The sequence below is a fragment of the Chiloscyllium punctatum genome, chromosome 11 (assembly GCF_047496795.1).
Source record: "Chiloscyllium punctatum isolate Juve2018m chromosome 11, sChiPun1.3, whole genome shotgun sequence".
Lineage (NCBI taxonomy): Eukaryota > Metazoa > Chordata > Chondrichthyes > Orectolobiformes > Hemiscylliidae > Chiloscyllium > Chiloscyllium punctatum.
This window is the reverse complement of record NC_092749.1, coordinates 81,166,249-81,178,970: the sequence shown is the minus strand read 5'-3', so window position 1 is coordinate 81,178,970 and position 12,722 is coordinate 81,166,249. Positions and strand designations below refer to the sequence as shown.

At 40.0% G+C, this 12,722-nt stretch overlaps 1 protein-coding gene across 4 annotated transcripts in view; it reads right to left on the bottom strand.

The window, feature by feature from the left end:
- Nucleotides 1–842: 842 nt before the first annotated feature.
- Nucleotides 843–12,722, bottom strand: part of pgm3 (phosphoglucomutase 3) — a 125,451-nt gene continuing 113,571 nt past the window's right edge. For 2 of the 4 annotated variants that reach the window (XM_072581113.1, XM_072581116.1), the window contains 4 exons: nucleotides 11,767–11,886; nucleotides 11,222–11,344; nucleotides 7,121–7,294; nucleotides 843–4,776 (listed from right to left, as the gene is read on the bottom strand). In XM_072581113.1, coding sequence (XP_072437214.1) covers nucleotides 4,687–4,776; nucleotides 7,121–7,294; nucleotides 11,222–11,344; nucleotides 11,767–11,886 — 507 coding nt within the window. In that variant the 3' untranslated portion in view covers nucleotides 843–4,686. The remainder of the gene's footprint in view (nucleotides 4,777–7,120; nucleotides 7,295–11,221; nucleotides 11,345–11,766; nucleotides 11,887–12,722) is intronic. The other 2 variants (XM_072581114.1, XM_072581115.1) reach the window with 2 other exon arrangements.

The window sequence follows — 12,722 nt, the reverse complement described above, 5'->3', positions numbered from 1 at the left end:
CGTTTCTGCTGATTGATTGTCTTCCCCTTTTCCACAGCTACATTCATTCCTGGGTGTCTGTGGAGAAACAGCATGCTATGTCCACCAATACTCTCGAAGGTTGCACTGCGGTGCTTTACTTCCCTCTTCAATTGCACTTTGATTTAGCCCTTGCCTGTTCCCCTACCTCCCCCCTCACCTTTCAATGCTTCGCATTGCCCTTAGCAGGCTTTGCATGTAAATATCCAATTGGCTACATGGATGATTTACTGGTGGGAATAGTAGATTGGCTACATGGGTGATTTACTGATGGGGTAGTAGATGAAGGTAAAAAAAAGTGTCACGATGATTTGGTGATGGGTTTAAAAAACATTCAATTCGGTGTATGAGCTCCTCTGGATATAAGAAAAAAATGAAAAAGGGGATAATGTTGGAGGGGATGAGGAAATGCCACTGATTGGATTATTCTATAAGGTCAAAATGGCTTACTTTGGTACCAATCTGACATCATTCTATTTCAGCTCCTTATATTGTTTTTTGAGTCTTCTCAGAATTTCTTTGATTTGACGTAACATATTAGCATATTCACTGTGTTGGAATGGATGGGATATGAAGAAAGCAAGTTGCTCCCATGGAATCCAAACTTAATAGCAAATGCTGCTTCACACCTTGCATCACTTTGCTGACAGTCAAAAGACAACTGAGAAGGTACGTAAGTCACAATTAACTTATTTTTCATTATCAGGCACACTGCACAGAACATTGACACTGACACAGGAATAACAATATTGTGATCTTACAATAAATTTTATAGAAATAATTCAAATACAAGTTTTATAAGAATCATTTAATTGAATACACAATCATCATTATAAGGAATGTAGAAGTCTATGAGATCATGATTTCTCCTTTTACAGCAAGTTAGGAAAATAAGTTTTGATTTTAAATGACATATTTTCATAAGATTATATGATCTAACTTGAATGCAGCATATTTAAGGTTATTAAAAGTACTTCCAACAAAAATGTCACAATGAACGCTAACACAGTCACACTAAACTGTACAGGCATTAGCTTATTACCCTACACAGAGACCTTTCACTAATTTCTGATTGGCTTTATGAAGCACAGCATTCAGACTCAAAAAAAAATTAGGACTGTTACACACAGCAGCAGCACACCAAACCAAATCTGCCTCCCCATCCCTGGATTTGCAACACATAATTAATAAAACAAAAGTTTTAATTTTAGTAAATAGCAGAACATGAAGAAATAAAGCAAAGCCCATTACTTTAAACACTACTCCAGTCTCACTGAGACGCAATGGATAAATTAAAGTGTTGTAATTTGCCAGTTCAATGGTTTCAAAATGAGTACAAGGCCTCCAGAAACCATTGAATAATACATCGTATTTCAGACACAAAGCATTGTATTTTGCTTGAATTCTGAAGTCATCACTTCATGCAAACAACTTCTATGGACCCCTGGAACTATGTCTTCTGGAATGGGTTTCTTCCCTCAAAACTTTTAACAATTCCTTAACTGGGTATAAGAGATATTAAAACTCATAAAATGTTCCCAGTCCAGCAGCCCAGGCCAAACCAATTCAAACTCTGGCTTCTCTTCCTTTTCCAACATCCTCTGTGATTGGCTGGCAAGCAGCATTCTGCTCTTGATTGACCATTTCAACATCCAACCATTGCCTGTCCCTGAGCAACAAACCTTAGTGCTTGAAAGTCTGTAACATTCCAGGAATAGCGATCAACCTAAAGTCACAAATATCAATCTGCTTGGTCTCCCTTTACAAAACAAGCTGCTGCTCAAAGGTCAATTTCAAGTCTAAATTACAAACCAAAAATGAGAACAATAAAACAAATTAAGGTCTCAAAAATGAAGGAGCTACAAATAAGTTGCTTGCAGCAGTTCTGTAAAATTGTCTGTAAACATCACACCCTGGGAGAAGCCGATGAAATTAAATGGGTTTAACCCAGATAAGAATGAAGGGGAGGTAAACAGGACAGTCACAATTTACCATCTTTCCTCATGCCTCTTGATTCTGTCCATCTAAAGAAATTTTGAGGTCCCATTTAGTCACTATCTAGAAAACATATACAGCTGAAAGGTTTCACTTTACACATTTTGAAATAGAATATTTTGAGGCCCTTTTCTTTTCCTGTATGTTTACAATGTTACCAATATATAAAATAATTTGCATTGACTGGAAAAATAAATTCAGTTTCAGTACGACTGTGCTGTATTAACAGGTCAGTCATTGTCCAACATAGCATATTGCCACTAGTAAACCAAAACAGTGACTATCCAAAATGCAAAGCACATTCACAGATGTGGCCAGTGACATCATCTGTCTGCAACATGTTAGAAACCTCAATGATTTTTCATTACTTTGTTTCATCCTTTTTTTCATTTTTATTTTGGAGCTATGAACGGAGAGTTGAAGGTGACCTTTGGATTGTGAGCAGCAGCTTGTTTAAAAGATGAATAGAGAAACTGTTAATTGATTTATGAGGCCAGGCTTGAAAATTAATTGCAGGTTGATTCTTGTTAAAAGACACTTCATTTCTGGAGAGGTAGAATTCCAAAAAAGATGGCATTGAATATTGGTGGGGGTACTGCATAATGGCTGAGTGGCTAGCATTGCTGCCTCACAGCACCAGGAATCTGAATTTGATTCCACCCTTGGATAATATGTAGAATTTGTACATTCTCCCCATGTCTGTGTGGGTTTCCTCCAGCTGCTCCAGATTCCAAGACATGCAGGTTAAGTGGACTGGCCATAGTATCCAGGATGTACAGGCTCACAGGAGTAGGGTAAGGGGATAGTTCTGGGTGGGGTGCTTTTCAGAGGTTCAGTGGGGATTCAATGTGCCAGATGGCCTGCTTCCACACTGGAGGGATTTTATGTTAACTAGGACTTTGTGGGAGGGCATCTGGTCTGACATGGAGAGGCCAGAATTTGAACTGGCGTTTGGACTGTTTTTAGGTCAGAAGGATTTCAACTACATCAGATACAATATGGAAGCTTGAAACTCTTCTCCCCTCATTATCAACTTATAACTAAGATTCCATTCTCTGAACTTCTGGTAAAATTTGATTGAATATTCCTTGGAGCTTACTGGAAATTATCTGCATGCATGGATGTCTTCAGAAACCAAACAAGACACACTCTCATGTGCTTGTGATATTACGGATCATGGAATCTGCTTAAGTTAACTGGCTGGTTATACCTCTTTTTTCCTTTTAAAGGAGTGTGTTTTCTAGCTGTTTGTCTGAGAATGGGGAGCTGGAATTGAAGATGATTGTGTAGAAGTCATACATTAATTAAGCTATCTTGTGACTTAACTTAGCTCTGCAAAACTTAGTAAACTAAAGATTTAACAACTTATTAGGCTACAAACCTGGTAGTCGTATTGGTTATTCACAAAGTCTGGTAGCGGTTATCAGAATGTCTGGTTGGGAATCAATTTTAAGGGTCATCCTGTATTTTAATTGCACTGGGTTGAAAGTTCATGAATAGGGTCACTGATTTGATTTCGCTGGCTGTCTCCATGCTGGAACAACACAGCAAGACTGGCAGCATCAGGAGGCGGGGAAGTCAACAGTTTGGGTGTAACCCTACTTCAGGACAGCATCTGCAGTTTTTTTGTCTCTACCATGCTGGAAAGAGAGACGGTGTTGGAAACACATGCACGTATGCTGACGACATAACATGGAGGGTCCTCTGCCTTCTTAGCAGCTCGCACTGGGGGAGTGGAAGCCTGCTCGGACTCAGCTAGGGTTCCCAAATTCAGCTGGCAACACAGTCCCACTTCCTTCTCTTGCCTCAGGTCATGGCATAGCACATATTCACTTGTATGCTTCCTGGTGATAGCATTTACGATAAATGCAGTTGAACTAAAAACAAATTTGTGTTTACATTGTGCCTTTCACAAGCAGAGAACAGTCAAAACATTTAAATTCTTCTTTCAACTGTTGTAATTATTGTAATATACCTAATTCACATACAGTGAGTTTCCACAAACTACAATCTGGCTAATGATAGCCAGATCTTTGTGACCACAGTGTACTTGGTCAATGACTAATGTTCTGACACTCCAAAAAACGTACATGTGAAGTAAAGGGAACACTTATAGAAGTCAGCAGATGCGCAGTCACAAAAGTTGACACATCCTTTAGTGTAGCACTCCTTCAATATTCCATTCGACTATCAGTTTGGAACCTCAGTTCTGCATGAGGACTTAAATCTACTAATGCATGGGCACAAGTGTCAGCAACATTTTTGGATAATGTGGGGAACCAACATTCCTGGCACCCTAGAATTTTCCAAACTAGGGTAAAAAAGGACATCTCAAGCTTGGATGCTGCTATCTTGCAAGACCATACAAAGTTTGGCTTATGTTCCTGTTCTAGTGCTTTTTCTTAGTTGTATTCACATTCAGGTCAAAACAAAAAATTCCAACTATTCAATATCAAATTTTATAACCAGCAGTTCTCATGCAAGCACCATTGCTCCTTGATTGTGAAATAAACATGCAAAATATGTGTTTTAATCTTTGAAGGATCACAAATTCCAATCAAAAACCCTTCCCACCACCCGTCTCCCCCACTCCCCAGCCAGTGTCTCTTTGTAGTCTTAATATAAAGGCCCAAAGACTGCACGCAGACACATTTACCAATTATCTTGTTTTCCTCAATGCAATAACTTTGGTTCCTCTCCTACTCCTCCAGCCAATTTGTACACAACGAGGCTCACTTCATGTGCCAGTGTGTCTGCATTTGTCTGCAAAATAAACAAACCACAATTCACAAACTATGACACATATAAAATAGCCGATAAATTAAGTGCATTATGCATATCAGTGACTGAATGCACTGAGATTTTCTTTGGGCTCATCTAAGATTTACAAGGATGTTTCCAGGATTGGGGATTTGAGCTATAGGAAGAGGCTGAATGGGCTGTGACTATTTTCCCCAGATCATCAGAAACTGACAGGTGACCTTATACAGGTTTATAAAATCATGAAGGGCATGGATGGTGTAAATAGACAAGGTCTTTTCCACAGGGTAGCTGAGTCCAAAACTAGAGGATATAAGTTTAAGGTGAGAGGGGAAAGATTTAAAAGCAACCTAAGGGGCAACTTTTTCATGTAGATCGTAGTGAGTGTATGAAATGTGTTGCCAGAGGAAGTGACGGAGGCTGGTACAATTAGAATATTTAAAAGGCATCTGGACATTAGATGAATAGGAAGGCTTTAGGAGGATATGGGCCAAATGCTGGCAAATGGGCCTAGATTGATTTAGGACATCTGGGGCGGTATGGACGAGTTGGACCATCGGGTCTGTACAGCTCTGTGACTCAAAGTATAGGTAGCGACCAGACATCCATATTCAGAGACTGTGCTCAGGTGGAATTACTTTGCAAATGATGCAGTTACGCCAAACATAATCTCACAAAATACTCTTTGGATCGTGACATAATCCACAAATAACCTGCAGTCAGCATCTCCTATTGATCACATGTAAACAGGATCTTTACTTTGTTCAATAAAAAAAAAAGAGTACAGTGTACAGTTTTGGTTGCCTTATCTAAGAAGTTGTACTAGAAGTAGTGCAGAAAAACACTTGACTGCTCCTAGTATGAGGGGGTTATCTGATGAGAAACGGTCAGACAGGTTGCACACTATCCATTGGAATTAAGAATGAGAAGCAATCTTGGCACAGCATGGTAGCTCAATGGTTAGCACTGCTGCCTCACAGTGCCAGAGACCCAGATTCAATTCCACCCTCTGGTGACTACCTGAGTGGAGTTCGCATATTCTCCCCATGTCTGCATGGGTTTCCTCCTGGTGCTCTGGTTTCTTCCCATAATCCAAAGATGTGCAGATTAGGTGGATTGGCCATGTTAAATTGCCCAATACATCCAGGTACATGCAGGCTAGGTGGATTCGTGTAGGAAACACAGGGTTACAGGGATACGATAGGGTGTGGGTCTGGGTGGGATGCTCTTTGGAGGGTTGATGTGGACCTGATGGGCTGAATGACCTGCTTCCACACTGTAGGGATTGCATGCTTCCATGATTAATGAACCCGAAGGCTCTATATATAATGATGTCGGAAGATGCTTCCTTTTGTAGAGACGTCTAGAACTGTTCAAAGTTGCAGAAGGACCTTCCATTTAAGATGGAGACAAGGGGACGTTTTTTCTTATGAATCTGTGGAATTACACCACGATGGAAACCCAGATAGTCATTGAAGTGTTTCCAAGGCAGAGGTCGATAGATGCTAACAAGGTACTCAAAGGTTATATGGAGTAGGCAGGAAATGGAACTGAGGTCACATTAAAATCAGCCATAACCTTATAAATAGTGTAGTTTCAAGAAGCCAAACTGCATACAACTGCTCCTAATTCCAGTGCTCATGCATTAAAAATAGCTGAAGTCATAGAAAGGAAAACATATAATCAAAGGAACCTCTTAGGGCACAATTCCACTGCATGGCAGACTACCTCTGCACTTGAATTTTCGTGGAGAATTGCAAACTGTATTGAAAATTGAAACACATGATGTTCTTTCTTCTAATTTAAACTTCAAATGAAATAGTAGAATTTATATTTGATACCAATTTAAAGCAGATTGTTTCGTTACATAAAGGGAGTTTTCAGTGTTGCATCTTAAATTTGTATATCTAAGAAGATGCAACCTCATGATTCTTGGATCAAGTGAAACTTGTATTCGTTTTCTGCTACAGTTTTATTCTCAAAAAACCTGATGTAATCACTGAGGTCAGATAATGTCTTAACCTCCTAACCAGGCTGTGGGGCAGCAATGCTAACCACTGAGCCACAGTAGCACTCAAAGGATCTTTACTGTCTTCACAGCATTTTGTTAAGTATATATAACACGTATATAACATATGCCTTATAAATTCTGACTGAATCATAAATACCACTTGTTGATAACTGGTTAGGTCAGACATAAGTTGCAACAGTAGGGTTCTCAGTTAAGAATTCAAAACCTAGTTATTTGATTTAAAATAATTAAAATGCCTCAAAAATCCCTAAATCTTACAACATTAGAGCAATACAACTTTACCCTGAATCAACTGATTTTCAATGCCACACTTGCCTGGGTGTCAGCTTCAGCATAAACTCGGACCACATCTTCTGTACCGGATGGACGTACAAAAGCCCGTGACAAATTGTATTTCTTCACCAAAGCATCAATATTTTGCTGCAGCCCTGCAGGGGATACTACTCGCTTCCCAGCATCCACAGTGACAATTTTTTGTCGATCAGACACCTAATAAAAACCAAAACAAAAAGGAGTGCTTGCAGCACGTGAAAGCTTTAAGTCCTACTTTCCACAATTTCAAGTGCTTAAATGTGCTCAAGTAGGAAATGCTTCATTAACTTTATAACCAAAAAGCTTTGGAATTTGACAAAGATGTTATACTGAAGCACTGATCATTTTCAACTATTCCCTTTATCAACTCTCAACCTTGTTATAAAATTGTAATGAAACCACTTTCATTTTATTCACTCATGGGGCATAGGCATCACAGGCTGGCCAGCACTTATTGCGAATCCCTAATTTGGAAGCTTGACTAAATCAACAGAACGTGTTGCTGGAAAAGCGCAGCAGGTCAGGCAGCATCAAAGAAGAAGGAGAATCGACGTTTCGGGCATAAGCCCTTCTTCAGGAATGAGGGTGTGCCAAGCAGGCTAAGATAAAAGGTAGGGAGGAGGGACTTGGGGGAGGGGCATTGGGAATGCGATAGGTGGAAGGAGGTTACGGTGAGGGTGATAGGCCGGAGAGGGGGTGGGGGGGGGAAATGAGGAAGATGGATAAATCTGTATTCATCCCTTGTGGTTGGAGGGTTCCTAGGCAGAAGGTGAGTGGTTCTTCCTCCAGGCGTCGTGTTGCCATGGTCTGGCGATGGAGGCGGCCAAGGACCCACAACGCCTGGAGGAAAAGCGACTCATCTTCCGCATAGGAACCCTCCAACCACAAGGGATGAATGCAGATTTATCCAGCTTCCTCATTTCCCCTCCCCCCACCTTTTCTCAGTCCCAACCCTCAGACTCAGCACCGCCTTCTTGACCTGCAATCTTCTTCCCGACCTCTCCGCCCCGCCCCCACCCCCTCTCCGGCCTATCACCCTCACCTTTTTCCACCTATCGCATTCCCAACGCCCCTCCCCCAAGTCCCTCCTCCCTACCTTTTATCTTAGCCTGCTTGGCACACCCTCCTCATTCCTGAAGAAGGGCTTATGCCCAAAACGTCGATTCTCCTTCTCCTTTGTTGCTGCCTGACCTGCTGCGCTTTTCCAGCAACACATTTTTAAGCTCTGATTCCCAGCATCTGCAGTCCTCACTTTCTCCTAAATCAACAGAAGACCATACAAAATAGGAATAGGATTAGACCGTTTGGCCATTGAGCTTGTCATTCAATAGGATCACATCTGATCTAATGTTCATCAGGATCACTTTCCTACCGTTCCAGCATCACCCTAGACTCCCCTTAGGATCAAGAATCTATCTGTCTCAGCCTTAAATGTACACAAGGACTCTACCCCGACAGCTATCTGTGACACAGAGTTTCGAAGACTCTCAACCCTCAAAATAAATTCCTCCTTACTTCAGTCTTAAATTGCCACCTGTTTGTTCTGAGAATGAGACACTATCTAATCTCAATGCCCTCTGGTGGTAGATTTTCCCATGACGGGAAACATCCTCTCAGCATTTCCCCTGTCAAACTCTTTAAGAATCCTGTAAGTTTCAATGAGATCACTTCTCACTCTCTAAACTCCAATGATCAGAGTTCCAAATATGTTTAGCCTTTGTCATAAGACAACCCTTTCATACCAGGGATCATCCTAAAGAATCTTCTCTGAACTAGCTCCAATGAATTAATATCACTCTTTAAATAAATGAACTTAAATGGCACATAGAACCACAGGTGCAGTCCCTGCTCTTATATTTCAATCCCTTGAAAATAAGGGGCAACATTCTATTAGCCTTCTTGATTACCTACTGCACCTGTATTTCATGCACAATTACCCCCAAGTCCATGTGTTGCAGCTTTCTTCAGGTTTTCTCCATTTAAATAATATTATTCTTTTTGTCTCACTTCCAAAATGGAACAACTTCACATTTTCCCTTATTTACCAACTTTTTGCCCACAGACTTAACCTACAACGTGTGATGTATTTTGCAGAGTAATCTGATCGGGTTGGCTCACTAATGACACTATTTTCTGACTCAATGTCCATGGTGCAACAGATCTTGAGCAACACAGTGCAAACAGAGCACTGCGTTGTCAGAAGCCTTTTTGAAGAAGATATTATGGCCTGTTAATGTCTATGGTTGTACTCATGGCGACCTTCACGGAACATTCAATATTTTCCTTATGAAAAAGTGAAAACTAAAGCGCTGACTAGATGGCAGAAGGGTAAACATAATTTATCAGTACTCAAATGAGAAAAATGTAACTACTAGTGTCTCATTGATCGGAGCTGGGACCTCAAATATTCACTACATTTATTAATTGCTCACTTAGAAACACAATAGAGAAAATGACACAGACATTACAGTAAAATAAGTAGTGAAAATGAAGTATAAAACTCAAAGAGACATTGCTGCAGCTGGATTTCAACCAAGTAGGAGGTCATTTATATTTTTGGGCCAAAAAGGAAATGGTCCTTGCAAACATTTCCCTCAGTGCTTCCCAGAAGTTTTAAAAGACAAAAATTGACACCAAGCCATCCATATTATGAAAATTTATTGACAAGATGGTTTTAAGAAACCCACTAAACAGAGGAAATAGAGGAGAGGTTAAGGGAAGGAATTCTGCAACAGAGTGTCTTGGCAGCTGAAGTCAAAACCACCAATGAAAGTCATACTAAAATGGGGTTCTCAATACTGCTAAATTGCTGCTGCAGTTATCAGAGAGCTTTAGGTGATGACAAAGATAGAAAGGGGCAATGCCATTGAGGGATTTGAAGATAAAAGAAAGAATTTCAAAATCAGGATGTTGCTTTACCAGGATGCAGTACCTGAAGAAGGGCTTATGCCCGAAACGTCAATTCTCCTGTTCCTTTGATGCTGCCTGATCTGCTGCGCTTTTCCAGCAACTCATTTTTAAGCTCTGATCTCCAGCATCTGTAGTCCTCACTTTCTCCTTATTGAGAGTTTAGACATTATCAGTAGAGGTTTGAATAACCTTAAGATTTTGGAGGGCAGAAGATGGAAGACCACCCATGCATGAAGTGGAATATTCAAGCATACAGGTAACTAAGGCAGGGACATAAAAAGGAAAATATTGCAGATGCTGGAAACTTGAAATAAGAACAAACAGCTAGAAAACTCAGGTCAGGCAGCATTCGCAGAGAGACACAGTCAGCATTTCAGGTTGCTGACCTCGTAACAGAAACTTCCAAGGCAAAGATGACAGTTTTAATAGCTGATAAGCTAAGGAAAAATTGAGCAATGCTATAGAAGTGGATATAGTTGGTGTCAAAGGTGCAGTGGAAAACTCATAATGGAATCAGATATGACACCAAAACTGATTATCAGGTATAGCTTCAAGTTGAAGTCAGTGGCTAAGAATACAATTTTTGGCAAAGATCAACAGGAATAGCTTCACTCTTCCCAATACCCGAGGAGAGTTCTACTCATCTAGCACTGAATATCAAACAAATCAAACGTATTGGAACAGTCAAGTTATGAAGTTGAGAAGGTGTCAGCATCACTGACATAGAAACTGACCCTTTGTTTGTCACTGCGTGATTGCATGATAGATGAAAAACAGGAGGGCAAGGAAAAATCCATCAGAGAGCCAGACAAAACATTATACTTATATAGTATATAAGTAAACTATAAAAGCAATTTGCAGTCAATTAAGTGAAGTGCTTTTCAAGCAAATTCCCTCTTTTACTGTAGTAAAATACTGGTGTTAATTCGTGCATGGCAAATTTCTTGTTTCAATGACTGCCTAACAGGGCCAAAATTTAACCTCTCAACCTAAAGGCAGCACCTTCAACAGTGTAACATTCCCTCAGTGTTGCACTTACCTCATTCTAAATTAAATACTCTAGTTTGTGAACACAAAATTACCAAAAGATGAGAATGGCCATGATAGATACTAATGAAATGTGTAGCTGCTTTCCCTTTAAATGTTCAATGCTTCCAACTTTTTACATTAACGTAACGTAAGGAATAAACTCACCTTCACTTTTAGTTGCCTGTTAGGAAGGTCTGTGTAAATTGAATCCCATTTTTGGATAGTGAAGCCCGTAATAAACAGGATGGCCTCTATTGTTAGCAGGTCTGATATGGCATCTCCCACTGTCTGTAAAGTCAGAATCAGAAGTCAGAAAATGCAATCAGTAGACTGATGGACAGGCCTGTTTAAACGTCGTGGAGCTTTGCTAATAAAGCTATGAGTAGTCAGGTAAGTCTTCTTTTATAATTATATTACATGATTAGCAATATTTACTGTTCATAGGATAAGCTGTTTAATAACTAAATGAAAACCTCAAGATACTATTGATTTCACCAACACATGACACGCTCTGAATTCCTCACTAAAATAGCAACAAATGAATGCCAGTTACTTATACAAATGCTGGAGAATAGAGAGTCAATTGAGGTTTCTCTTTCTCATTGGCTTTTCATCAAATTATACATATACAGCCTGTCAAGTCTTACTGGAAATGCCTACTTCAAGTAGCTAAGTAAAAGGTCATGCTATGCTTAACAAAATGCATTCACCTGATTGATTAAATCAATAGTGTTTTCAAGCATTTTAGCTGCATTGGTTCTCTCTACTGGTTGATTATTGTCCCAAGCCAGCTGTCTGATGTTGTTTTCAGCAGTTTTACTAAAGAGTACCTTAAAAGGGGAAAATAAGTAGACATTTTTCAGATTTAGTTAATTTGATATTGTCAATTCTATGAATATAATTTTAAAGACAACATTTCCATCATACAAACAGAGGGTTTTCCTTCCCACCACCTGTGCTTCTCAATTTCTCCTCCAAAATGTAACAACCAAAATGCCTGGAAATTTAACCTCCAAATATTAAAATACTAACTGATGTCACCTACACTGCTGTCTGGCACAGCAGTGAACCTGCACAACTGTGTCTTTGCTGTTTGAGTTCTAGGAGTTCTAGCAGCACTGGACATCAGAGTACATCTAAGAAAAATTAACATCAGCGAAATTCACATCTGACTTTGGAGGAACATGTGTGGAGAGCTCACAGCACAGGAGTAGATAAGTACATGGTTTTTAAGGGTAACCTTGCTGTCTTTTTTTGAATAGTGAGTAGAGTGGGTACTTTGTGGTTATACATTTTATTGAGATCTGTCTCTTGATTAAAATTTAATAAATATAAAACATAGGTACTAAGGTTAGCCTGATGTAGTGTTTTTAGATTATGTACAGTGTGGAAACAGGCCCCTCGGCCCAACAAGGCCACACCGACCCTCCGAAAAGCAACCCACCCAGACCCATTCCCCTACGTTTACACCTTCACCTAACACTATGGGCAATTTAGCATGGCCAATTCACATAATGTACACATTTTTGGACTGTGGGAGGTACCCGGAGCACCCAGAGGAAACCCACGCAGACACAGGGAGAATGAAAAACTCCACACAGACAGTTGCCTGAGTCAGGAATTGAACCTGGCTCTCTGAGGCAGCAGTGCTAATCACTATGCCACC